The sequence below is a fragment of the Raphanus sativus genome, unplaced genomic scaffold (assembly GCF_000801105.2).
Source record: "Raphanus sativus cultivar WK10039 unplaced genomic scaffold, ASM80110v3 Scaffold0041, whole genome shotgun sequence".
Taxonomy (NCBI): domain Eukaryota; kingdom Viridiplantae; phylum Streptophyta; class Magnoliopsida; order Brassicales; family Brassicaceae; genus Raphanus; species Raphanus sativus.
This window is the reverse complement of record NW_026615365.1, coordinates 35337-61364: the sequence shown is the minus strand read 5'-3', so window position 1 is coordinate 61364 and position 26028 is coordinate 35337. Positions and strand designations below refer to the sequence as shown.

Here is a 26028-nt window from a genome sequence, read left to right as displayed (position 1 = left end):
TAGACAAACAGCAGATGGGTAGACTGGTTCCTGTCTCGGACGGTATTACTGTGAAAGAGCTTGGAGGTTATGTTTTGAGAGAGTTTGGAAAGGACGAGACGTGTTGGGTAGCTATTCTTAGCTACTGGCCGCCAAGTAGCATGGAGCTTGCCACAGGGATTCGCACACCTCCAGTTCAGCTAACAAGTGATGGAGCAATCAAGTATTTCGTGCAGCACTTAAGGGTTAAGGGTTGTATGAATCTTTTTGTACGTTTCGAGCAGAAGATTTCAGCAGTTGATTCGAGCCCCAATGTTGATGACACTGGAATGGGCTTCGTGACGCCGGTCTCCTTAGCTCCTAAGCGTTCGGCAACATCTGTCTCTGGTGTTTCAAACGGAGTTAATGTCTCTACTGGTGCTTCGAAGGCTAAAGGTGTGAACTTTATCGATTTGGAGTTTATAAACGAGGTTGAGAGAGTTGAGTCTGAGTTGAACAGCGTGGGTAAAAGTGGTGGGGCTGAAGTTAGGAGAGGTTCTCGTGGTGGGGAGGGTAGCAATAACGTTAGCAGAGTAGTTGAAGGTGAAGTTTCCAGCGGAAGCAGTGAAGGGGAGGAGGACAGGACTGAAAGAGCAGTTGATGAGCGAGACGTCAGACCGAGAGGATATGATAAAGACTTCTGGAAACCATTGCTGGACTCTGACTACAAAGGATCAAATGCTGTGAACGTCATCTACAATGAAGACGAAATTGTTGATGGTTTAACGAGAGGCAGTGGAGGTCGCCGTTACAACTGTACCACAAATGATGTATTTGAACATGTTGCTGAGGTAGGTGGGTCAAGCCGTGGCGTTAGGTTTCGTAAAGATGAAGACTTGCGCAAGCAAAATCCATGGCTTCGTGGTGTGGATGCAAGTGTGAATGTGGATAGGCCGCGACGTGCGTCCACACGAAAATTAGAAGAAGTGGATGACGAGGAGTTTGATATACCTCCGCTCTTTGATGATACAACGTACGCTGCACCAGAGATACCTGATATGGACTTGGATGAGAGGGATGGGAGAATTTATGTTGGCAAGGTTTTTGGGAACAAGGAAGATTGCCAGATATCTTTGGCTATATATGCTATTAAGAACCAGTTCCATTTCAAGCAGACAAGAACCAAGGTTGATTCATTTGTGGTTGAGTGCCCTGATAAACATTGTGATTGGCGTGTTACAGCTCATGAGATCAGGGGGTGTGGTTATTATGAGATAAGGAAAGCTCAACTAGACCACCGATGCCTAATTGAGTCAAGACAGGGGTATAAGAGCAAAGCTACCTCTAAGGTTATTGCTGCTGTGTACAAATCTAAGTTTGGTGAGACTGGTAAAGGACCTATGGCTACTGAGTTGCAGAAAATGGTGCTAGAAGATCTTAGAGTGACAGCATCTTACATGAAGTGCTACAGGGCTAAAGAGAAAGCTGTTATGGGTGTTCATGGTTCAGAGGAAGACTCATACCTGAAGCTTCCCGAGTATTTACACATGTTGAAACTTGCTAATCCCGGGACGGTTGCTGATTTGGAGACTGAGGTGGATGAAGATGGAGATGAGCGCTTTCTTTATTTGTTCCTTGCTTTTGGTGCATCAATTGCTGGGTTTAAACATCTACGTCGTGTGCTTGTGATTGATGGTACACACCTAGGAGGTAAGTACAAGGGAGTGTTGCTTACTGCTAGCGGACAGGATGCAAATTTCCAAATTTTCCCCTTGGCCTTTGCTGTTGTGGACAGTGAGGACACGGACGCGTGGACTTGGTTCCTCCAGAAGGTTGAACGCATATTAGCTGATTCTCCAAGTCTAGCTATTATATCTGATCGTGCCACAGCCATCTCCAATGCTGTAAAATGTGTCTACCCATCCGCTCAACATGGTGCCTGCATTGTTCATTTGGCACGGAACGTGAACTCGCGTTACTCAAGCAAACACTTGGCGAAAATGGTAACTGAAGCTGCAACTGCTTACAGGATAAGGGATTACAGAGATAAGTTCAGTAAGGTTAGAGCAACTAACAGTGCATGCGGTGTGTACTTGGGGAATATAGGGTCTGGTCATTGGTCAAGGGCTAACTTCCCGGGTGAACGTTATAATATTATGACTAGTAACATTGCTGAGCAACTCAACAACGCTTTGGTGGAAGGAAGGTCTTCACCAATCATGGAATTGGTAATCTTCATTCAAAGGATGATGACAAGGTGGTTCTCTGCAAGGAGAAAGAAAGCAGAGAAGCATAGAGGGGTGGTAAGCGTTGAGGTGGATAAAGAGATGACTAAGAACATGGCAACCATGAAGGGTAGCAAAGTGAACTCGGTATCTAATTGGACTTGCGAGATTGTGGGAAAGTTTGGTAGTAAGGAACGTGTGATGCTTGCTGAAAAGAAATGTGATTGCAAGTATTTTGATAGGATCCAGATACCTTGTGGTCATGCCATGATTGCTGCCGACAGCTTGGGATTGACATATGAACCCTTGGTTGGTCACTGGTACAAGACAACGACTTGGAGAGAGACATATGCTGGTTTAATCAGTCCCGAAGGAGATCCAAAAGATGTAGATGTCCCTGAAGACGTGAAGAAGAAGGTGGTGATGCCGCCTTTGACGTCAAGGCCACCAGGCCGGCGTAGGAAGAACCGGATGGCTTCCACTGGTGAATTTCCAGTAAGTGTGTGCGTAGATGATATGTTTTTATTTTGATTTAACAATTTTTGGGTAACTCCGCTTATAATGGTTGCTTGGATAACAAACTGCAGGTGACTAAGAAGAAGAAGCTAATTCCTAACAGGTGTGGAAGATGCGGTGGAACCGGGCACAACAGGACCCGTTGCACCGAACCGATATAGAGAGTTTTGTATCGCGTTTCGTTTTTTGCCGTTATCAAATGTGGGCTTGGCACACTCATTTGGATGAGGGAATCTTGTTACTTTCCCTTGCTCAAACATAGTTAATCAATTTAATTTGGTTATCTGCGGAAAAGTTTTTTTTAAGTTGTGGAAAGGATTGTGATAACAGAATTTCTTTTGTTTTGGGAGTTTATTGTGGTTTTTGAGACATATTTTGAAGTTAGGAATTTGTTTAACTTGTTTCCATATTTTGGTGTATTTATGGTAAAACAGCATAAGTTAGGAGTTGGTTTATCTTTTGAATGAAGGAATTGAAAACCTACAGAAAGTTGTAAAGAATAGAGTAAACCAACTTCCTCTTATGACAATTTGTGTTCGGACAGTACAGGCGTTCTCCGAACACAGCAATTGCGTCCACAATTGTAAACCGAACACAAGGGAGTAAGCATTAAGACACTACTGGAAACTGAGAAACATTTTAGATTCTTACATAGCAATAATCTGATTCTTAAATAGTATCGGCTAGTGAGATAACATTACTACAAACATAATTAAATGATGAGAATTACAGAGCCATAAAAAAGTTTAAAGGAACTTCCAATATAAGCATGTGATTGCTCCAACGATTGCCACAGCAGCAAGAAAGTTGTGGGTGGTGCCACTGTCGGCAAGCGGTTTTACCACCGTGTTTGAAGACACGATAGCCTCAACCTCTTCTTTCATCTGTCTTGTGGCTTGACGAATCTCTTGCTTCATCTGCTTGATGTGTTCATCCACCTTGAACACACACTCAGCCTTGTGTAGATCTATCTGTTCAGAGACGGTTTTGCTTAATGTCTGAATGTCGTGTACGAGATCCATGATTTTCGCATCCAACATCCTAACTTCGTCTAAAATGGCTTCGTCTTCCCATTTGAAGAGATGTGACTCTGTTTTCCTCTGAAATCATCAATGTAAATGTCAAAACGATATCATAATCATAACAGTTAGTGTGGTTTGGGTGGTGTGTTGTATGTGTCGCGAATTTACCTGAAGTGCTACTTCGCAGCGGTAGAATCGGCGGAATGGGTTCTCTTTGGTTTCTGAAGCCCAGACAACGAGTCCTTTGCCACACCAACATTTAATGGGAACGCCGTGGACTGTCCTCCGTGCCGCCGATCGGGAAGACATAGATGAAGAGGTGCTCATCGATCTGGAGGGGGGATCTGAATGAAGGTACGAGTTCTCTACGTAGAAGATGCGTTGGAGGTGAAACCCTAATTGAGATTTGGGATGACACGATTTAAGCAAGAGAAAGTGTTTACGGAGAAAACCGGTTTGTTGATGCCGGTCTAACCAACCGGAATGGACATATTTAATTGGTTTAACTCTTAATTTGTTTTTTGAGTAGTCATCTTTGGAAAGATTCAAAATTGTTTATTGGTTTAGTTTAGAGTGAGCGATCAAAAATCTAGGATTTAAACAAAAAACAAAGTGAACATGGAACCCAATCAACTAGGAAACGATTAATAGATAGAAAGTAGTAGTTAGAAGCAGAAAATAGTTTAGGAACACAAAGAGAATTCTACGCAGAAATAACAGAAACAGAAATAGTCATGGAGACAGAGAGGTGAATCGAAACAACAGCAGTAACAGGACACAATCTTTGTTCAAGGCATTGGTGGGGCATGATAGGCAGGTAGAACGATGGTCTTGTAGACATCCATTGCGTATTGTTTGCGCATGTCGTCCACATTGGTGTCTGTGAGACCTGACATCTGTGGATCTGGATCACCGTGAGCATGGAGCTCCATGAACTTGATGCTAAGGGGTCCACAATCACCTCCACGCTCGTTTATGTAGATGTCTTTCATCCTCTTCCAGTAAAAGGGCTTAAGACCACGAAACTGAGTCTGCTGGGGTTTGGCGACCTTCTTGACTAGGTAGGGAAGTGAAGTGAGTAGAGCCTCCATAAACTTCACAACCTTCTTATCACCGTAAAGCGATGGTAGGGGATCCATGATCTCGACGTATCCCATGTCGAGGTTTATCGCCAGGCCAACCCAGTGTCTATCCCCCCAGATCATTGGGGTGTATATGGTGACAACATCCTCCATCCACTTCCCCCCCGGCTTAAGCACCAAGTCTGTGAGGTTCTTCTCCCATTTGAATCTGTCTTTCCTTCTGATCAGTTTGAACCTCTTCCACACCTCCTGAATACTTGACGTTAGGAATGGTGTTGTGAACGCAAGCTTCTCCCTCTCAAGCAGTACCCGGTGCCTACCAGCGAGCATGTACATCAAAATCTCCATGTGCTGCATGAAGATAAACAGCAAAAAAACAAACTTTCAGGAACTACTATTACAAGTACACAATCACCAAAAATCCCAAGAAGCTTCCGTATGCTTTTGTATAATTGTTGCCTACAATCCAACTATCAACATACGCGATAAGTGTTCATCTGAAACTAAACAACCTCCAATAGCTACTAGACAATATGATAACATCCACTACATATCGAGATGGTTTTAGCGTGACACTTACAAATGTGGTAACCCATTTCTGCGGCTCCGCTATCTCAAGCACGAATTTGTTGGAGAAGTCAAATTTAGAGGGAGTGATGTGCAACCTGTGAAAAGACATTAGACACACAAAATGTAATTCTGTTAGGGCCTTCGGATAGATTTATAACGTTACTAATGAAATAATGATTGCACTTACACATGCTGTTTTGTTTGGAGAGTGGAGTCGAATCGTTCCCACATCGTCTCTGGGAGGGGGGGAACGAGGCAAATCGCTGGAACGGACGTACAATTAAACAGCTCAGCTGCGAGCAACGCTTCCTCTTCGGAAGGCTGATGCATTGGGGTCGGCCTTGCTGGCGATGAGTCGCTCAGCTCAGTACAATCATCCGTCGCATTATCCTCCTGAACTCTTAATTTTTTGGACTTAAGCATTGTGTCCTAATGGGCCTAAACAACGGTAAAGAGACAAGAATGATCAGTACCTGACTCTGGTCGAAGTTAAGTTTAGGTATTGAGATCCGTCTGGATGTAGCAGTTGCAGCGAAGGCGTTAACTGTGGCCGCATGCTCTTCAAACCCGCTGCTTTTCGTGGGAGAGGTATCTGGAGTGATAGGATGTGGTGGAGGTTGATCATCTCTTCTCGTTGAAGTGTCGTAACGTGGGTTTTCAAGTGATGAAGCGTCAGGACTTATTAGATCGAAAATTTCAAGACCTTCATTGAGGAGGTGGTGTAAGGCAGGACTGTTAGGATGATCAGCAGCAGTGTAGATCTCTGACTTGTATATGACAGGTGGCGACTCCGGAGTGTACAGCCAGGGGGGAGTGGCAGAGGGAGAAGCTGCGAGTGGTAAGGACTTTACTGGTGTAGTGCCTTCTGGAACTGGTGGAACAGAAGTAGTGGGCTCTGGAGAGTTGTGGAGAGGAAGTCGGAGGTCAGTTACCTTGGGTTCAGAATCTTTGTGTGCAGGGCTCTTGTGTTCAGGAAGGTTGTGTTCAGTGTCCATTGGTTCCAGGTCTGTGTGTGCAAGGTTCATGTGGACGGGGGATTTGTGTTCTCGTATGCCGTATTGCTGAGCTCCGTATTGGCTGATAACAGGTGAGTTGCAGTGAATCAGGTCTTCCTCCATAGGTGTAGGAGATTCCTACGAGTGGACGATAATAGTTAGATTCGTTATGTGTAATAGCATACTTTGTTGTTAAAGATAAAAGAGATAGAAAAGGTACTGTTGTAGGTGCTTTAGCCTCTGTAATTTGTTCTTCGTTTTCGGTTTGACAGCCTCTTGATTGAAGATTATCTTTGCGGTCACACGATATGACTCTGTGAAAAGTTGTTCGCGTGTTGTGGCTCCGTGTCTTCTTGCGTTTGATCAGCTGCCGCATCGCCTTGAAATCTTTCTGAAGTTTTGAGACCTGGGAGGAAACCGTAGTCAACAATCCGATAATCTGGTCGTTGGTGTTGCTGGGATTCGAAGCTGTTCTAGGGAAGTAGTTGCTGATCCTTCTCTGCTTGCGGGAAGAGGATGGTTTGATAATGGTCTTGGTGGGTTTCAGAACATGCCTCCTAGGTTCTGGTTGCTCCTTCAGAGGTTTATACATCAGTTTAGGACAGCCCCCAAAACCCCCAGGCCATAGATGCTTCTTGAATGGGTGGCTGTTCGATATGAGGCTCTCCATGTAGGTTACACGGGCGTCAACTGCGGTTCCAGGCCAGACACCCCATCCCTGTTGTGGTTGCATGCGGATAGGTATCAGAGAGGTCACCGCAAGCTGCATAAACAAATGAAAAAATAACAGAACGATCAGACAAGTTAACAGCAGTAAATATATAGATTATATTCTGCAACAAGACATGAAACTAACAGGCTTACTGAGTTCTGAAAAAATAACCAAAAATTGAGAAAGTAATTCGAGTACTTACATCCTGCTCAGCTTCCACGCGTAGAATGTCATTGTAGTTGATGTTCGCGTTCACAGGAAGATGGGGTTCTTCGAGATCACTTATTGATAGCGTGTCTAAGGGGGCTGGGATTAGGGACTGCAATCTAGGGACGGCCTGAAATGCAAGGAGTTGCAAAGCTAGGGGAAAACCCTGAAGCCGGTATGTTTCCTGTTTCAGCAGACTGACAAGCTCACCAGCAGGATCTTCGCAATCCAATGGCGGTTTCATGCAATTGATGGTCTTGAGAAATGATTCTCTGCCCCAGGGGTGTTGGCAGAAAGCGTCCACATCCTGAACCATCTTGACATACTTCAGAGTAGGGCGTGTCTTCTGCTGATGAGCAATAAGGACACCGTCGACGATTAGTATCAACGCTATCTGCAACTTCTTGCGCCGTGGCATCCTTATGTCGGTCTCGAGTCTGTGCCGAAGATCAGCAATAGTGACAAACTTCTTCTTCCCGAGCAGCCTAATCCAGTCTGGATCACTGTTGGCTTTGCTCTGGTCTTCTAGTTCGGTCTCGTAGTCTGCAGGGAAATCACCACATGGTAACCCTGTGATGGTGCCAAACTCTTGGAGCCCAAAACGAACGGCGTCGCTTCCAAAAACTGACCACAAGGTGTGCCTGTCCTCGCAAAGAAGTTGTCTGGTGAGAAAGGCGTGGATAAGTTTGCAGGAGACAGGACATTGACGTGCAGGGAGATCAAACAGCCCTCCGAAGCAAGAGTTCTTGATGTACTGCAGCTCGTCCGTGTCCTTTAGGACATTCTGAATGAAAGGTAGAATGTCTGGCTTGGAGAAAATGTTATGTCGACCGGTGGGGAAACGATCTGTCGCGAAGAGCCTGGATGGGAGCCTTTTGTCGGGTTTACTCTTCTTTTGCCCTACAAAACAATGGATCTCCAGTACGTGAGTATAAAAACAGAACTCAACTAAGAACAAAAACAAAAGAAAACAGACAGACAGTGTGAGCCTCTGGTTGGAAGTAAACAAAAGTAAAACAGGATCACAAACCCTAAAAAAGACAATTAAAAACCCTAGAAAAGACTCTGGTTGGAAGCACATTGTTATAATGACAGTCAAACGATAGCAAAACTTCAAAATATGTATGAAAGTCGAAGGAATCGAAAACCCAGAAAGTCGAAGGAATCGTACCTTTCATATCTAGAGAAGAACTTAAGAGTAGTCGGAACCGGCAAACTGGTAAATCATGGGACTGAACGAACAGATAGGCGAGCTTCGGGAATTAGGGTTCGTCGTCGCCGCCGCTTCTTTGGGAGAGAAAGATAGAGTGCGAGAATTAGGGAAATGAAAGAAAATGAACAGACAAGGGTTGGGGTTTGGTTTAATGGATATTGGTTTAACTTTTTGGTTTGAGGCGAAACCAACCGGTTTAGTTTCGATTAGTCTTAGGGGCAGTGGAGTCTTTGACTAGAGAAGAAGTGCTCTTCAAGTGGATTGTGTCTTTTCTTGATATATGAAACTCATAATGTGTCCTAGGGGGTAATAAAATCAAATAATATCTCTTTCGATAATTTAAATAAATTTTTTCATTAATATGTGCTTCCATGTTTTTCATATGAATTCAATAGAACAAGAACTAAAACAAAACCACGAGGAAAGAAAAACGAAGTTTTTTTTGTGTAATAAGAAAACGAAGTTAACGAGAACATAGAATAAAATATGATGCCGTATATGTCGTAGTCTTTAATTTTCGAAATTTTGTATTGTAATAGGATTGAGGTGGGATAATAAATGAACAAAACTTACCTTCACCCCCTAAGGTGAATCTCTACATTCATCCACCAACATGAATTAGTTAATTGAGATTTGATATCTCTTAAAAAAGGAAACCAAATAATAAGAATTTAATGAAATAAAATTATGTTTTTAGATAAATAAAAAATAGTAGCAATTATAAAAATATTTTTTTTTTAGTATTGATAAATCCGTCAAAAATACTAAACCCTAAACTCTAAATTCTAAATACTAAACCCTAAATTCTAAATACTAAACCCTAAACCCTTAAGGAAAGCATGAACCCTTGGGCAAATTTTATACCCTAAATCGTTAATCTTAAACCCTAAACCCTTAATCATAAACCATAATATTAAACCTTAAATTCTAAACACGAAACCCTAAACCCTAAACTCTTTGACAAATATTAAATCATATACTCTTAATCCTAAACCATAAACCATTTTGGAATTTAGGATTTAAGGTTTAGTATTCGAAGTTATGATTTAGGGTTTAGGGATTAAGATTTAGTTCATGATTTAAGGTTTGGTTTAAATTTAAGGGTTTAGGGTATAGGATTTGCCCAAGGGTTCAGGCTTTCCCTACGGGTTTAGGGTTTAGTATTTAGAACTTAGGGTTTAGGGTTTATAATTTAGGATTTAGGGTTTAGTATTTTCTGACGGATTTATCAATATTAAAAAGAATGTATTTTTTTATGATTGCTACTATTTTTATTAATCTAAAAACATAATTTTATTTCATTGAATCATTATTACTTGGTTTCCTTTTTTAAGAGATATCAAATCTCAATTAACTAATTCCTATTGGTGGGTAAATGTAGAGGTTCACCTTAGGGGGTGAACCTAAGTTTTGTTTATAATAAATGAGGACTTATTCTTGGGTTCACTCCCTAGGGTGAACCTCTAGGTTCACCAACCAATAGGATTGTGTCATTTAAGATTCAATATCTTTTAAAAAAGGAAACAAAATATTATTGAATTCTATTATACTTTTAAAATAAAAATTAAATAAAATTATACTAATCTAAAAAAAAAACTTTTTAATCTAAAAAAAAATATTTTCAAAAAAATTTTTAACGCTCCCAACAAACATTAAATCTTAGACTTTTGGATAAATCTTAAATTTTAAGATTTATCCAAAAATTTCGGATTTACCCAAGGGTTTAGGGTTTACCCAAGGGTTTAGGGTTTAGGATTAGGATTTAGGGTATAGTTTTTTGTTAATTGTGTTATAAATAGTTTTTTTTAAATCAAAGTTTTATAATTTATCCAAAGGTTTACTAAAGGATTTAGGGTTTAACATTTAGAGATTAGTGTTTTTTGTGGTATTAATTTATTTTTTGAAAAATATTTATTTTTAGTATTATTTTATTTATTTTTACTTTATTTTATTTATTTTTACTTTATTTTATTTATTTTTACTTTATTTTTATTTTTAAAACGTAATATAATTTGACAATATTTTATTTCCTTTTTTAAATGATGTCAAATTTGAAATAACTAAATCCTATTGGTTGGTGAACCTAGAGGTTCACCCTAGGGGGTGAACCCAAGAATAACTCATAAATGAGGGAACTTTTTTTTTTTGTGGTGTCGTGAATCAAATAAAATATGCATGATCTAGACAATTAGAATACTTACTGAACATTGTCATATTAAAAATGTGATTGTTATTCATATGAAAATCATTAAATCATGGTTTTTCTTGCGACACAGCAATACAAGTGAATTAGTGTATTTGTTTCCTTTTAAAATGATTGTTTTAGTCTTCTTCTGCAATGAGTATTCTCATGGATTCTATGGCAAATATGGAAGTCTAGGAACGCGATAGTCTTTGAAAATGTCCAATATGATTTCATTTCAATCATTTCAAAGGCAGAGGAAGAGGCTGACATTGGGTTTGCTACAATAGCCCCTCAGAAGATGTTGAAAAAAGGAAGATAAATGATGTTCAGCTCGTTGGGGGTTGGCTGCAAATAATGAACTACCGGTGGTTCTTAGGATGCTATGAGGAAGATGAGTGTCACCTCTTGGATTGTTCGTGACCATATGGGCTCAACTTCTTTCCATAGCCTCCCTCACTTGTATTCTAATGTAAACTCTGAAATGGAAGCACCGAAGCAGAGTTACTTGCAGTCTTATGGTTTGTGTGCAGCATGCGGAGTATGAAGTGGCACAACATCATTTTTGAATCCACATCCACCTTTGCAAGAGTGGCTATGCTTTTGCCTCAGGTATTCTCATAGCATGCTACTCTTATACTTGAAATTATCTACTCGCCTTCATTCTCACTAATAGCTGGAACAATGCAGCTGAAGCAATTGCTCTTAAACTAAATTTGCTAATCAATACTATTAAAACAGGAACCACCGGTATATATACGGTCCAAGTATTTTAAAATGATCTATTGATATATGTATGGTCCAAGTATTTTAATATAATTATTAAAACATCTTATTAATTATTTAAAATAAATATAATACAGAAACACAAATATGATTAAAAATACAAATATAAAAATTAAATTTCTAAAAAAATAGAAAACAAAAAATAAACTCGCCCTTTTAAGAGCGGATCATAATCTAGGTTGGTTTTAAATGAGTTTTTAATATAAATAAATATCTTCTTTTTGTGGTCAAATAAATATCTAATCAGCTCCACTTATTTTAATAGATTATAAATTGGTAGTTCGATTAAGGCTCATTTATTCTATGGAGTTTTGCTTAAAATTAACATAGATGTTATTAACATGTTTAACTTAATATATTTAATTTGTATAAAAATCAATAAAAACTAAAAGTTCCCAAAAATAAATATATCTTTTAAAATCATCTTTTCCAAAATTAGTTTTCCATTTTTCATTTTTCTTTTCTTTTGAACTTTAGAATAAAAATTTAAGCTTTTTTTAAAAACACTCTGAATCTTTTTATAATTTATAGTTTTTATTCCAAATAATATTTGCTTCAAATGGATCTAAACAGGTAAATATAACATTTATTATGGATCGAAATGGCTAATTCTAATAAATCTTATAACTAAATAGGTCTAAACATGTTTAATTTTTTCTAAAAGTTTCATGTAAAAGTTCCAATGTAGAATTGATGCCTAATGATTAGTCAAGAAGACACCGTTTTAGGACACATGACTAACACTCGCTCCTCTGTTACATCTTTAGAAGTGTAGAGTATAGAAACTGTATGCCATAGATGATGGTGAAATACGTGCCGTGTGTTTTAAACCGTGTCTTTTCCTCGACATACTATCGATTAAACATGTTCAGGGACCACAATCTAGACTTTAGACGACATGAAAACTCAAGTGTCTGGAAAAATATCAAACTGTAAGTGAATCTGGTATTGCGAGACAGAACATAAGCAAAAGAACAAAAGGATAAAAGTTTAAGATTGATCACTGTCTCAGAAACAGAGCAGTATTTAGTTTAATACAACGACAAGAATAAAACTTTTTCTCAACGGTGTGGATACATAAAATATACTGTAATCTAAACGTAGTTGTTATTTTCGATTCAAAAAAGAAGAGATTATTCTATAAAAGGGAACCGGGGCTTCTAGCTCAGTTGGTAAAGGGTTCACAGCTGTGAGTTCCGCCACCTGGGTTCGAATCTCGGCCACTGGGGAATTAACATTTCGGCATCGCCAGGGACAGAGGACCGACATGTGGCAACACGTGACTAGTCTGGACCACTTCGGTAGGGCCAGGATACCTCTGTATAATTCAAAAAAAAAAAAATTCTATAAAAGGGAAGACAGAAAAGAGACTCAAGTCTGCTTTCTCTCAGAGACCCACTCATTTAACCGGTGTTTTGCAATCCTGCGGCAATACCCTTCAAGAAGATCTTTGTGTCCAAGAGTCTGCAACAAAAAGATTTTAATGGCACTGCAAAGTAAAAGGAATAAGAAACAGAGGACTCTGTTTTTGCTTTTGTTTACCTGGAGCACGAGGCTCTTGGTTTCTTCAAAGTTGGTTCTGAGTTTCTCTCCAAAGGCCCATAAATCTTTCGAGACAAGAAGTTTGTCATACAATGACTGCTCAATGACTTCACGATCAACTGTCACTCAGGAGTGAGCCATTAACTGTGTCCGGTGGCTGAGACAATATAGCATGATGAGTGGGACCACCTCCTCTTCTAACTATGCCACCACGGCCATGAAACATAGTTGGCTTCACTCCATATTGCTTAGCGACCTTCACAAGCTCTTCTTGAGCTTTGTACAGCTCCCAAGCAGCTGAGAGACTCCCAGCGTCTTTCCCTGAATCTGAGTAACCTATCATAACCTCTTGAAACGGCGGGACAGCAACTTCCTGTTGGATCCGGTGTATGAGACAAAAGATCATCCATTTTGTTAGAGGACACAAACAATCCGAACTTTATAGAGGAAATCAGCTTCCTATGTCTAAACAAAGAAAATAAATTTGCTATTTATTACTGCTATTTTAAGTTATAATAAAAATATATATTATTAAAGCTTGGCTTATACCTACTCGTTGGAGTTAGAGAAACATGTTTAGATCTCCAATTGACACAAATTCCTTTTTCTTAATCCCTTCCATATCAACACATGGGAAAACCTCATGTACCTCCCAAACTGCATGGAGAACGTATGTTTGCATAAGATAATCAGACATTTAGGTCGTTGAATACAACAGTATGAATACTTACTTGGTGGTGAAGTCTTTGAGGCAGCCTCGTCCCACAAAGATTAGTAGACGATCACAGTTCTGGAGTTGGAAAGATAAAAAAACATATCTGGCAAGAGTTACATAATTGACTATAGGACATACGCAATAGATCAGTGGCGATAGAAAAAAGAGGTCGCTACCTTTTCATCTAGGAAGAGGATAGTGATTCTCATAAATCCCAGAAGCTAAGGAGGCGGGCGTCAAACGTTGTGTGGCTAACGGCGGTTTGAGAAACTGGAGCATCAGAGGCATACATCTTAGAGAAGTTGTTAAAATCTGTGACGGCGTTATATTTCTCAGAAGAGACTGAAGCAAGTCAAACCCTAAATCAACCATTGAAGAGGATGATAATAAACGGAAGAGACTTTGGTTCTAAATATCTGGTTTTTATCTTATTGGGCCATGAGTTTATACAAATGACATATATTACAACGAACGTAACAAAATAATCACTCGACATCTGAAACGCAAACATCATTTTTTCTTGTGAGACCCATATATTGCTGATGTGGAACTCTAAGAAGAGAGTGAAGTGTCCTATTTTTCTTTTTTTTTGGACAAAAGTAAAGTGTCCTACTATAATATAGATTACTAAAGAGTTACATATGTATATGCTGTCATTTTATTTGTTGTTAAGAAACATTGTATATAATAACTTGATGAAAACAAAATGAAGAATAACATTTTCGTTAACTTTGGAAGCATGTAATAGTCAAAATATTTATTTCACTGGTTACAAAAATTATTGATTATTAATAACAAATCTTCTTATTTAAAAAAATAAAAAAAATAAACTCTCATATCACTCACTTATCTATATTTAAGAGATTATTGTTTGGCTCCTGAAGGACCTTCCAATCGAAGATAATCATACATAACACCTGCAAAAATACTAGTGACCCGGTTTTGAGTGAGATAAATCGTATTGTCACCAACCTTGAGCAAATTCGTCTGAACGCCTATATTGAACAATCTGTATAACCCGTGAATTCCATGTCTAGCGATCGCGTTATCCCGACCTACCATCCCAGTCCTGAACATAGGTTTGGTGCTAGGTGGTTTGTTAACCTCAACTAATATATCGGCAGTGTTGGCTGCAGCCAAAGCCATTCGAAGAGTATAATTTCCATTTTGGGACACTTCTTTTAAGTTAAAAACAATTTTCCATGTCGTTGCTTGAAGTTTCTTTCCTCCAGTTTTTCTGTTTAACAGAAAATATTATCGAATCAATATATTAAGTGAAAATAAAACATTTTAAAGGAAATATATATTACCTGTTGAGATGTGCAAAGAACCAATCTTTTTTATAGTCACTCACTCCAACAGTAAAAGTAACATCTTCTTTAGGATACACTGCACTGTAACGATCCCATAGACCATATTGTCTAAATCTGTAACATTACATAGATAAAACACCATTTAGTATATATTTGAAAACTATGCTGCGAATCATTTCTGACCGGGTGCTTAATTTATATTACCTGTCTTCAGGAGCATTTGGGTGATTAGCATATAGTTTGGTTATAAGGGCTGGGTCCGGATCCGGGATATTGAATTCTGCGGCGCTCCGATCCGGTACACCGATCTCCCACAACGTTGGACCACTTCTTGGCGGCTCATACACTAAGGGTCCTACGTTTATTTCCTTACCTACACGTAATGAACAAATGAATTATCTCTAGTTGGATCTATAGGGACCTATACTTACACACATGAGTCACATGAAAGAAGAATCCTGCTGGAAAGACCGGTAAAACCAACAGCTAAAGCCAAGGAGTAACAAATGCAATCAACATCACTGAGGAAGAGGTAACTGAGGAAGATACTAGCACTATCCATCTTTCTAAAAGTCAATCAATGCAAGTGCAAAGATTGTTTATGAATCATGTAATGATCATTTCACTATGTATCATTTCTTAAATTCTATGACTTCGGTCATACCAAATTGTAACCCTTATTTTCAAATAAAAGGTTTTTGTTAAAAAAAATAAAAAAAGGTCACATTTGTACGCAAATAAAATTAAATATACCTGGTGTAATTGTAATTTCACGCTCGTATTTATAGTCGCCAATATGTCCGGCAACCCATGCGAAGAGGTTATAAGTGCCAGGTCTCACATTCGCTATGGTGAACGTCCCCGTTTTGTCTGCTTGTGTCCAAAATTGATATCCCTTTGTCCAAAATTAATATTTTAAACTATTAAACGCGCTGTGAAAACATCCACAATGGTGGTATTACACCAAAGGTCTGCATTAAAAAAATGAAAAATAGAAGAAAAAAAAGGAGAGAGCAGAAACCGTCTTGTCTTTTGAAAGAGACTATTATTAGAGATCTTCATGCGTATTTGTCATGATGTGATTGGTATCAATTTTCTTTATTTAAAAACTTTATATCTAATTAATTGAGAGATTCTTGGAAGAGTTCTACCGATAACAATACTCTAATAATCCATGTATTAAATCGTTGTATAACGAGTTATATAGCAAGAAATTATTAAATATCTTTAGTCATCGAAAATTTTCATATCAAAACTTAAGAGTACTGCCTATAGCATATAGTCGGCATGCCAATACTTAAACTAAAAATAAAAATGTAATACCTTGGTTTCGGCTTGCCATGAACCAACTTCACCAGGTAATGCTAAACCCACAAAAGCAATTTCTTCGTTTAACTTCGACTTGCTTTTGAAACTACAAAAATCAGAATTTCACACATTTGGATTTAAATGAATATCCAGAAGATATGTAAGATAATATTTGTTTACCTGTCCTTGACAGATAGTTGACCCTGGACTGTTCCTCTTTGTTGGCGAAGAGGGTAATCTTCTGACTTCACGAACTCATAAGGCCAGCTTTTAACCTCGGCAGCCAACTAAACAATTGGTTTAACATTGTAAATGTAAATAGGAATAACCCTGATGATTCAAACTAATTGAATTCACACGATAACAAGACCTGTCGTTTAGCATCGGTCCACATGAGATCGGGAGAGGGGGCAGAGTTGAGATAAACAAAGACAGGACCAAACATCTTCTTCCACGGCTCACCGCTTGCGTAAGTTGTGTTGATTTCTTTTCCAGCATAGTGTGTACTTGTAAACATCTAAAACCAAATATTCTTAGTTAAATACGAATAATTAAGAGAATACAATGATATATATATATATATATATGAATCAACGTTATTTAAATCATTTTTGTTTTATTAAATTAGGGTTTTTATAAAAGAAATAGTTCATAATAACTACCTTATATAAACATAAATTGTGTCTTAACTGAGAAAGGATGGACTTACAGAAAGTAAGGTGGGTCCAGTATGAGAAGTGAGTTCTTGTTTGACGGGCCCACAAGTACGGAACTCGTTGCTGGCAGTAATAATCCAGAAGCCGACACGTTGTTCTGAAGCGAGCCAACCATGTAGTCTGTTGTCCTTGCTTTCCATCGAGTAAAGATACTTATCGTCAACCTGCGTCACAACAAATCACTTATCCAATGTTTAATTTGATTTGTTTAATTGTTTTTTTGGTATCAACGACTTAATTAATTTTTCAAAGCATATTTATGGTTCCTTGTATGGCTATGTATATTTACAATTTTACACAAATGAAAATGATTTCAATGTAGTTTAGTATTAGCGGTATTATATATAGTTGGCGTTCAAAAATATTTCAAGATTTATATACAGTTTTGTATTAATTGTGGAGTCGAAACTTGATTTAATATGAATTAAACTATACAAATTTTGTGGATCGATTTTTATATACCTGCCCTTTAAATAATTTATTTTTTGGTTTTACCATCCGAACCGCTTCTTTGTATTCCAATGGAGCTGCACTACCATCGGTAAGATTTCGATCTGCCTCTAAAGGCATTAGATTCTGTCGATGATCGTCTACAGCCATATAATCGAACCTGAAAAAAAAAAATTCGTAAGAGAGGAAAACAAATTTATCAACCACAATGATTAGATTTTTAATAAAACATATATAATACTTACTTTGTAGCGTTAAGCTTGTAGACTATTCTGGTTTGGTCCATTGTTACCGTCGGCCAACTTTTTAACCTCTCTACCACACCGTACATATACACTCCACTTACACCGCGTCGAATAATATATCTGTTCAAAGGAAATTATTTTGAAATCAATCTATAGCTAGAGCACGCAGCTGATGCTCTTGCTAAAAGAGATTTGCTTTACAGTGTTCCTATTATGTAAGTTCTTCTATTAATGAGTCGGTTGTTAGAAAAAAAGGAATCTATATCTAACTTTATCAGAAAAAAAAACAGTGACATTTTTTCTTTGAAAATTGATGTACCTTTTATCTACGTTTAGTGGAATTGTCGAGCCGCGTTTAGAGGTATCCCATGTTTTTGAAAATGAAATTTCGACTTGCTCACTTGTTTGGCTTATTATCTTGAACTTTTCTCCTATTAAACTGTTAAAACAAAATATTAATAGGAAATAAATACACATGTTTTCCAAAAAGGGAACTTTTTTCTGATGATATATGAACAAAAATATAAGAAAAGAGTTTTTAACACTCACAAATCTGTTTGCGATACTTGTCCTGGTTCATACCATACTATATCCCAATACCTGTGTATATATAATAACAATAATAATTTATCAAACGAAACATTTTACTACTTTTCTGAAAGCTATATAACATTTTACCAAAAGAAAAGAAACTTATCGTACACACGATTCTTAGTTCTTTCGTTCAACACATTGTCAAAGCCCTTATACTTGATTGCAGTTACTAAGCCGGCTGGATTCGAGAAGGTGAGTTGGATGATACCATTATCAACAACCACCTTAAAAAAACAACAGAGTAAGCAACAAATCTCATGAATAACAATTATTTTGGACCGACGTATTATACTATTATGATATATCAAAATAATAAATTCTTTTACCAAAAAGGAATAAAACATTATAGTAGTATATTTAAACCAGGTATTAGAACTTAGAAGATAGAATATTTTGACCCAAAAGAAAAAAGAAGATAGAATATAAACTTCGATCATACTTGTTCGCCAGCTGTGTTAACCGTAACCTTTTGTCCCGATTCTGCAGTATTTGATTCGCTTCTGTAATTGGAAAAATAAACAATTAAAAATAAAGAAAATTTGAGAAATCCAATTAAACATGCTCAAAATGCTCGCTTGAATGACTTATGTGTATATACGACAGGGGAGATAATTTAATTACTTCAAACATCTGAATTTGAGGATAAACACGGGTTTTTATATATAAAAGGAGGATAAACACGAAATAAAAATAGATTGAGACATAGAACAAAATATAATTCCACAAACACAAAAAAATCGACCAAAAAAACACAATTATTATGTATCTTTCCCTTCAATATTTTTTTTTTGGTAAAGTCACTAGCGTATGCCAATCGATAATCTTCTTTTTTGGGCAACTAATAGACATAAGTTCGTAGAACCCGACTAAGTGAAAAACATACAAGTTACTAGAACGTACCGCAACGTTCGGGAATGAACACCTTGAAGAAGGAATATCAGAACAAAACCCTGAGTTATGACCCGATCCATCTCCTTGACTAATTCACTGAACCTCAGCCAACAAAGAAAACACAAGATCAGACAATATGCTTTCTTATCCCAAAATGATATTCTATGGTCTAAAATATTTACACACTAATTAAGATAACTAGAAATGATTCATAAATACGTACATTTTCTTGTATGATTTCCCTATTTGTCTATTTATTGAGTTCCTTTTCAGCTTTATTCTTATGATGAGCCTTCTCCACTGAAGAAATTTGTATCACTTATACAATTTTTTTTTTGTTTTTGATTTACCACTTTTTTTGTTGTTTTTACTCACTATGTTTTATAACTCTGATCCAAGTTGGAGGGGTACTTATTATCAAGAAAAACTGGTTACAACTGCGAAATTTACTGTAAGTACGTGAAAAATTTGTGGTTATTTGATGAACACCTACGCGCAACCACAAATGTTTTTGAGTTTTGAATTTCTGAATATTGTTCAAAAATTTTATCCTTTATTTTCGATCCATGATATCCATAAATAGCAAAAGTTGAATCTGCCTATCTTAACTACAGTTAGCCATAAGTTTAAAGGTAACTATTTTTTATGTAGCCATAAAATATATTATTACCTCTGTTTTATAATAATTGTTACTTTAGAATTATGCACACAAATTAAAAAAATATTTAATTTTACATATTTTATATATAAAAATATCATTACTAATACATTTATTCATATTTCAACAAATGAAAAAATAAACTGGAAAATAAAATTAATAAATTCTGCATTAAAATAGTAGAATGATATTTGTTTTGCAACCAGAAATTTTCTATACAACAATATTTAATATGAAGCAGAAGGGGAGTATAATTAATATCCATGAAATTTGAAGCTATATTAACTCACTCAATTGTTATTAAATTTTTTTATACTTAATATGGACCTTCCAAACGAAGATAATCATACATAACACCTGTAAAAAAACTAGTATTCCGATTTTGAGTAAGAAAAACTGTATTATCGCCAACCCTAAGCAACTTTCTTTGAACATCGATACTGTATAATCTGTACAGACCATGAATTCCATGCCTAGCGATCGCGTTGTCCTGACCTATTAACCCGGTCTTGAAAATAGGATGGGAATTGGCTTTATTAACCCGAACAAACAAATCCGCTTTTGTGGCTGAAGCCAGAGCTATTCGAAGTGTGTAATTTCCTGTTTTAATCACTGTTTTTAAATTAAACACAATTTTCCATGTCGTTGCTTGATATTTTTCTTTTCCAGAATATCTGTATTTTAAAAAATATTTAAAAATCAAAAGATTTAAGTGAATATTAAATATATAGAACTTCAAATATATATACAGTATTTACCTGTTGACATGTGCATAGAACCAATCTTTTTTATAGTCACTTACTCCAGTAGTAAAAACAAGATCTTTTCGAGGATACAAAACACTGTAACGATTCCATAGACCATATTGTCTAAATCTGTATTGTTATATATATAGATAAAACACCATTTAGTATATATGATCATAGTACACTGTAAATCATATCCAACCGGGTGTTTAATTAATATACGTACCTGTCTTGAGAAGGATTTGCGTTATTAAGATAAAGTTTGGTGAAAAGGGTTGGATCCGGATCTGGGATATTGAATTCTGCTGCAGTCCGATCCGGTACCCCGATTTCCCACAGCGTCGGACCATTTCTTGGCGGCTCGTACACGATGGGTCCTACGTTTATCTCTTTGCCTACACAAACAAACACACAAATGAAACAAATAACTTGCCCTTGTTGTGTACCACATATTTTGGTATTAGCTAATAATGTATGAACTAACGGACATCAATGCTTCGCTTGTCCGATCTAAAGTGGAGTTTACTTACCACACATGTTACATTTTTGTATGCAAATAAATGAAATATACCTGGTGTGATGATAATGTCGCACTCGTATTTATAGTCTCCGATAAATCCGACGACCCATGCGTAGAGGCTATAACTTCCTGGTCTCACATTCGCTATAGCGAACCTCCCCATTTTGTCTGCTCGTGTCCAAAATTGATATCCCTTTGTCCATAGTTAAAATTTAAAACTATTAAAAGCCGTTATTAATCAGTCTTGGCTGTATCGTCATGTTGCCAAGTCCAGATATTAAACCGTTATATAGCATAAAACAAATATATTTGTTTTCATTGCATGTACTGAGTGTAGCATATAGCCGGCATGCCAATGGTTATCAAAACAAAATAATATATACACATATTACCTTGTTTTCGGTTTGCCATGAACCAGCTTGACCAGGTAATGCTAAACCCACAAAAGCAAATTCCCCGTTTAACTTCGACTTGCTTTTGTAACTACAAAATTCAGTATTTTCTTAACTACAAAATTCAGTGTTTCACACATTTGGATTTAATTGAGTATTCTGAAGAATATATTTGTTTACCTGTCCATGACAAATAGTTGACCCTTGACTGTTCCTCTTTGTTGGCGAAGAGGGTAGTCTACTGACTTCACGAAGTCATAAGGCCAGCTTTGAACCTCCTCAGCCATCTAAACAAAAGATTTAACATTGCAAATGTAAATAACAATAATCATGATAATTCAAACAAATTGAAAGCACACGACATCGAAACCTGTCGTTTAGCATCGGTCCAAAGGAGATCACTAGAGGAGCCAGAGTTGAGATAGACAAAGACAGGACCAAACATTTTCTTCCACGGCTCATCGCTTGCATAAGCTGTATTAATTTCTTTTCCCACGTAATGTATACTTGTAAACATCTAAAAACACAATATTGTTAATTACATCCGAATAATTAAGAAAGCAAAATGAAATATACTTCAAGTTCACTGCAGCTTTTAGTTTTTGTAATTTCTACGTTCCAAATCAAACGGGAGATTTCAAGTTCTCTGAATCGGCATTTTATTTTTATTCAATCATTCAAGTCTTCTTAAAATTTTATATTCATTGAAATCAAAATTATTCGTTTTTAATTTCCTTATAAAAGTTTATTTAAAATCAACAAAACTAAAAGGTTATGAAAATTATAGGTTTTTTGACATCCTATATAAAAAAACAAAGTAAAAACGTCATAAAATTTATGAAAAGGAAAACAAATTTTCTTATTTTTGTTAATTTTAATTAATAATAACACAACCCTTTTTGTAACATAAATTGTGTACTGAAAATATGGACTCACAGAAAGTACGGTGGGTCCAACATGAGAAGTGAGATCTTGTTTGATGGGCCCACATGTACGGAACTCATCACTGGGAGTAATCATCCAGAAGCCCACACGTTGTTTAGAAGAGATCCAACCATGTACTTTGTTGTCCTTGTCTTCCATCGAGTACATATACTTATCGTCAACCTGCGTCACAAGTCACAACCAATCATTTATCTTGTTGCTATAAAAATATTTACCATAGACTGGTTTAAATATTTAAGGTTCATTGTTTTTTTTTTTGTGTAAAACATTTAAGGTTCATTGTTCATATATATTGTGTAGTCATAGTGGAGTCGAAGTTTGATTTTATAGGAACTAAACTATATTAATTTATGCATCGAAAAAAAAATTAAAAAAAATTATGCATCGAATTCATATACCTGTCCTTTAAGCATATGATTTTGTGGATTCTTCAACCGAACCGCTTCTTTGTAAGCCAATCTGGCGGCAACGCCATCGTTGATATCTCGATCTGCATTAGAAGGCATAGTTTTCTGCCGATTATCTGATATTGCCATAAAATCGAATCTGAAAAGATGTTTTGTAAGAAGGGAAAAGAAAATTATCAGCCAAAAAAATATTAGCCACAATGTTTTTGAAATCAAGCATTAATTAAAATTTTAATAATACATAATTGTTACCTTGTTGTGTCAAGCTTAAAGACGATTCTGGTTTGGTCCATCTCCACTTCCGGCCAACCTTCTAACCTCTCTAACACAGCATACATATGTACTCCGGATACACCACTCCGAATAATATACCTTTTTTTTAAGAATTCGAATAATATATATTTTCAACTAAATTAATTTAAATGAATAATCTATATTTAACTTAACCGAAACAATCTTGTGACTATTTTTTCTGTTGCAAATTGGTGTACCTTTTATCAACGTTTAATGGGGCTATCGAACCACGTCGAGTGATAGTCCATGTTCTTGAAAATGAAATTTCGACATGCTCAGTTGTTTGATTTATAATATCAAATTTTTCTCCTTTTAAACTGTTAAACATAATATTATCAGGAAAAAAATATTTTTGTTCACAAAGGAAATAAATTATATATATGTAAAATAGATGATTATTTGGATTGGATTATATGAACGAAAATATGCGAAGAGAGATTTAAATACTCACAAATCTGTTTGCGATTCTTTTTCGGGTTCATACCATACTACATCCCAATACCTATAAAATAAATAAATAAATATCATACGAAACATATTAGTAATACTTTTCTCAAAAGCTATATAAATTTATATCGTACCCGCGATTCTTGATTTTGCCGTTCAACACATTGTTAATACCATTATATTTGATTCCGGTTATTAAGCCTGATGGATTCGAGAAGGTGACTTGGATGATACCATTATCAATGACAACCTTAATAAAACAACAAAGTAAGCAACAAATCTCATGTATAACATTCTTTTTTGGACCGAAGTATTCTAAATATATTAAAAGAATAAACATTTCATAAAAAGGAATAAAATATTATAATAGCAAATTTCAACCGAATATGAGAAGATGAAATAAGAACTTCGACCGTACTTGGTTAAGGCCAATTTTCTTAAGCGTAACCGGGGGAGATGCGAGGTTTTGTCCCGGTTTACCGATATTAGATTTGTTTCTGTAACATGAAAAATAAATAATTTAAAAAACGTAGAATTTCAGTTAAACAAAATACATTTATCATCTGTCCCTTCAAATTAAAATAAAGTCACTAGAGTATGTCAGTCAATAATCTAATAGATATAAGTTATAGATATAAGTTCGTAAGAACCCGACTTAGTGATTTTCTATTTTACAGTATAACCTCTTTAAATTAATAATCGATAGATTAATATCTCTATAAATTAATATAATTTTATAGTTCCAAATTGAGTTTTTGGTTCAATTAATATTTCAATAAATTAATAATCTCTATAAATTAATAAAAAAATATAGTTTTGGTGTAGTCCTTAATTTATAGAGGTTTGACTGTATTTTGATCTAAATGTTAAAAGACCCGACTTAGTGATAGCATAGAGGTTACGACAACATACCCTGACGTTTGGGAGTAAACACCTTGAAGAAAAGATATCAGAACAAAAACTTGAGTCATGAACCGAGCCATCTTCTTTAACGGAACTCCGTTTCTCATCTCCTTCTCCGTCAAAGAAAGTAGAAGGTCAAAAACAATATGCTTTATATCCCAAAATGACACTCTATGGTCTAAAACTATTTAGTATTTACACATTTAACATTCTTTTAAAAGAACTTTACACATTTAACGTAACTAAATCGTAAACACGTACTTAACTTAGAAAAATTCACAATTTTCGTTTTGTTGAGTTCCTTTGCAGCTTTGATTCCTCGGAGAAGAAGATCAGGCCTCTTCACTGAAGAAAGTTATATCTCTGGTACGATATTTATATTTTCCTATTTGATTTACCAATGTAATAAGATAGATTACAATCTCTAATTAATAAAAAAGGAGATCCCTATCCTTTATAACTCAGATCAAAAGTAGAAGTCTATTTATTCTAACTGGTAACATGGAATAGTCAGATTTGTTTCTTTTTAATTTTTGAAATAAATGGTTAGTTACGAAACAAAGTTAATCCATATTTTTACTAATTTACGTGTCATTTAAATTAATATTATCATCTTTTCCATTATTTTATGATAAGTCATTAACTTAATTAGTATTATCATTTAAAATTTTACTTTAATATATGTATATATATGTCATGATATTTAAGATAATTAATAAACATTAAACATTAATTAATCTAATTTACCAATATATACTATTTCTTTTACAAAATATATTTTTAATATGTATACTTATCATATTTAGGATATTTAATAAATAAATATTAACAATATTTACGGATAATATTATTATTAAATTTATTTTATATTTAATTAATAAATAGATATTATATATTAACAATAGCTACTTCCCTAATTCTTATTGGAAATATTTATCTAAATACAGATTATTACATTACTGAAACTAAGATTAAAGATAAGCCATCAATAAAAATATGGTAAAAATAAATTATATACTTATGCTAATAATATATATATATATATATATAATATCTAACAATCATATTTTAGGTTAAAACATCAATTATATACTTATGTTAAATATTTTATATATTTATATTAATATTAAACAATCATATTTCTAATCTAAAATAAATTAATTTGTATTTTTACATGATGAATCACCAATGAATTTATGTTAAAAATAAATTTACCCGTAAAATCAAAAATGTTATGAAATAATATATTTAAAAGTAAAATAGTAAATATTATGTAAACTAAAAAAATGAACATTAGCTAAAAATGTTTATATATATGGAAGCATAAAAAATGAGGACTAAGAAATTAAATAAACTTTTACAAATAATAACATAATATACATATAATCTAAGAGAATACATATATAATGTTTTGTAATTTATTATTTTTGCATTTTTTGTCTCACTATTTTAAATATAAATTATATAGAATATA

At 35.5% G+C, this 26028-nt stretch overlaps 3 protein-coding genes and 1 long non-coding RNA gene across 4 annotated transcripts; all 4 read right to left on the bottom strand.

Annotated features, from left to right (window-relative positions):
• Nucleotides 1-3445: 3445 nt before the first annotated feature.
• LOC108819845 (uncharacterized protein At4g04775-like) lies at nucleotides 3446-4048 on the bottom strand. Its single transcript, XM_056995761.1, has 2 exons — nucleotides 3890-4048; nucleotides 3446-3799 (listed from the first exon to the last, which is right to left on the bottom strand). Exons 1-2 carry the CDS (start codon nucleotides 4046-4048, stop codon nucleotides 3446-3448), a joined length of 513 nt encoding a protein of 170 aa, XP_056851741.1.
• Nucleotides 4049-12819: 8771 nt separating this feature from the next.
• LOC130500807 (uncharacterized) lies at nucleotides 12820-14172 on the bottom strand. Its single transcript, XR_008939344.1, has 5 exons — nucleotides 13902-14172; nucleotides 13742-13800; nucleotides 13560-13667; nucleotides 13011-13383; nucleotides 12820-12932 (listed from the first exon to the last, which is right to left on the bottom strand). It is a non-coding gene; the product is annotated as an uncharacterized LOC130500807 (long non-coding RNA).
• A 272-nt stretch (nucleotides 14173-14444) lies between these two features.
• Nucleotides 14445-19864, bottom strand: LOC130500808 (uncharacterized). The gene is made up of 16 exons (XM_056995760.1): nucleotides 19855-19864; nucleotides 19252-19411; nucleotides 18791-18851; nucleotides 18460-18575; nucleotides 18307-18357; nucleotides 18077-18196; nucleotides 17758-17877; nucleotides 17525-17672; nucleotides 17056-17226; nucleotides 16717-16863; nucleotides 16527-16633; nucleotides 16362-16452; nucleotides 15792-15933; nucleotides 15243-15411; nucleotides 15036-15152; nucleotides 14445-14962 (listed from the first exon to the last, which is right to left on the bottom strand). Exons 1-16 carry the CDS (start codon nucleotides 19862-19864, stop codon nucleotides 14590-14592), a joined length of 2103 nt encoding a protein of 700 aa, XP_056851740.1. The 3' UTR covers nucleotides 14445-14589.
• A 352-nt stretch (nucleotides 19865-20216) lies between these two features.
• LOC108821290 (uncharacterized) lies at nucleotides 20217-24661 on the bottom strand. The gene is made up of 15 exons (XM_056995765.1): nucleotides 24564-24661; nucleotides 24070-24148; nucleotides 23786-23901; nucleotides 23656-23706; nucleotides 23402-23521; nucleotides 23163-23282; nucleotides 22902-23049; nucleotides 22495-22665; nucleotides 21929-22075; nucleotides 21739-21845; nucleotides 21559-21649; nucleotides 21218-21359; nucleotides 20873-21041; nucleotides 20659-20775; nucleotides 20217-20574 (listed from the first exon to the last, which is right to left on the bottom strand). The coding sequence occupies exons 1-15, from the start codon at nucleotides 24659-24661 to the stop codon at nucleotides 20217-20219; spliced, it is 2034 nt and encodes a 677-aa protein (XP_056851745.1).
• Nucleotides 24662-26028: the final 1367 nt, after the last annotated feature.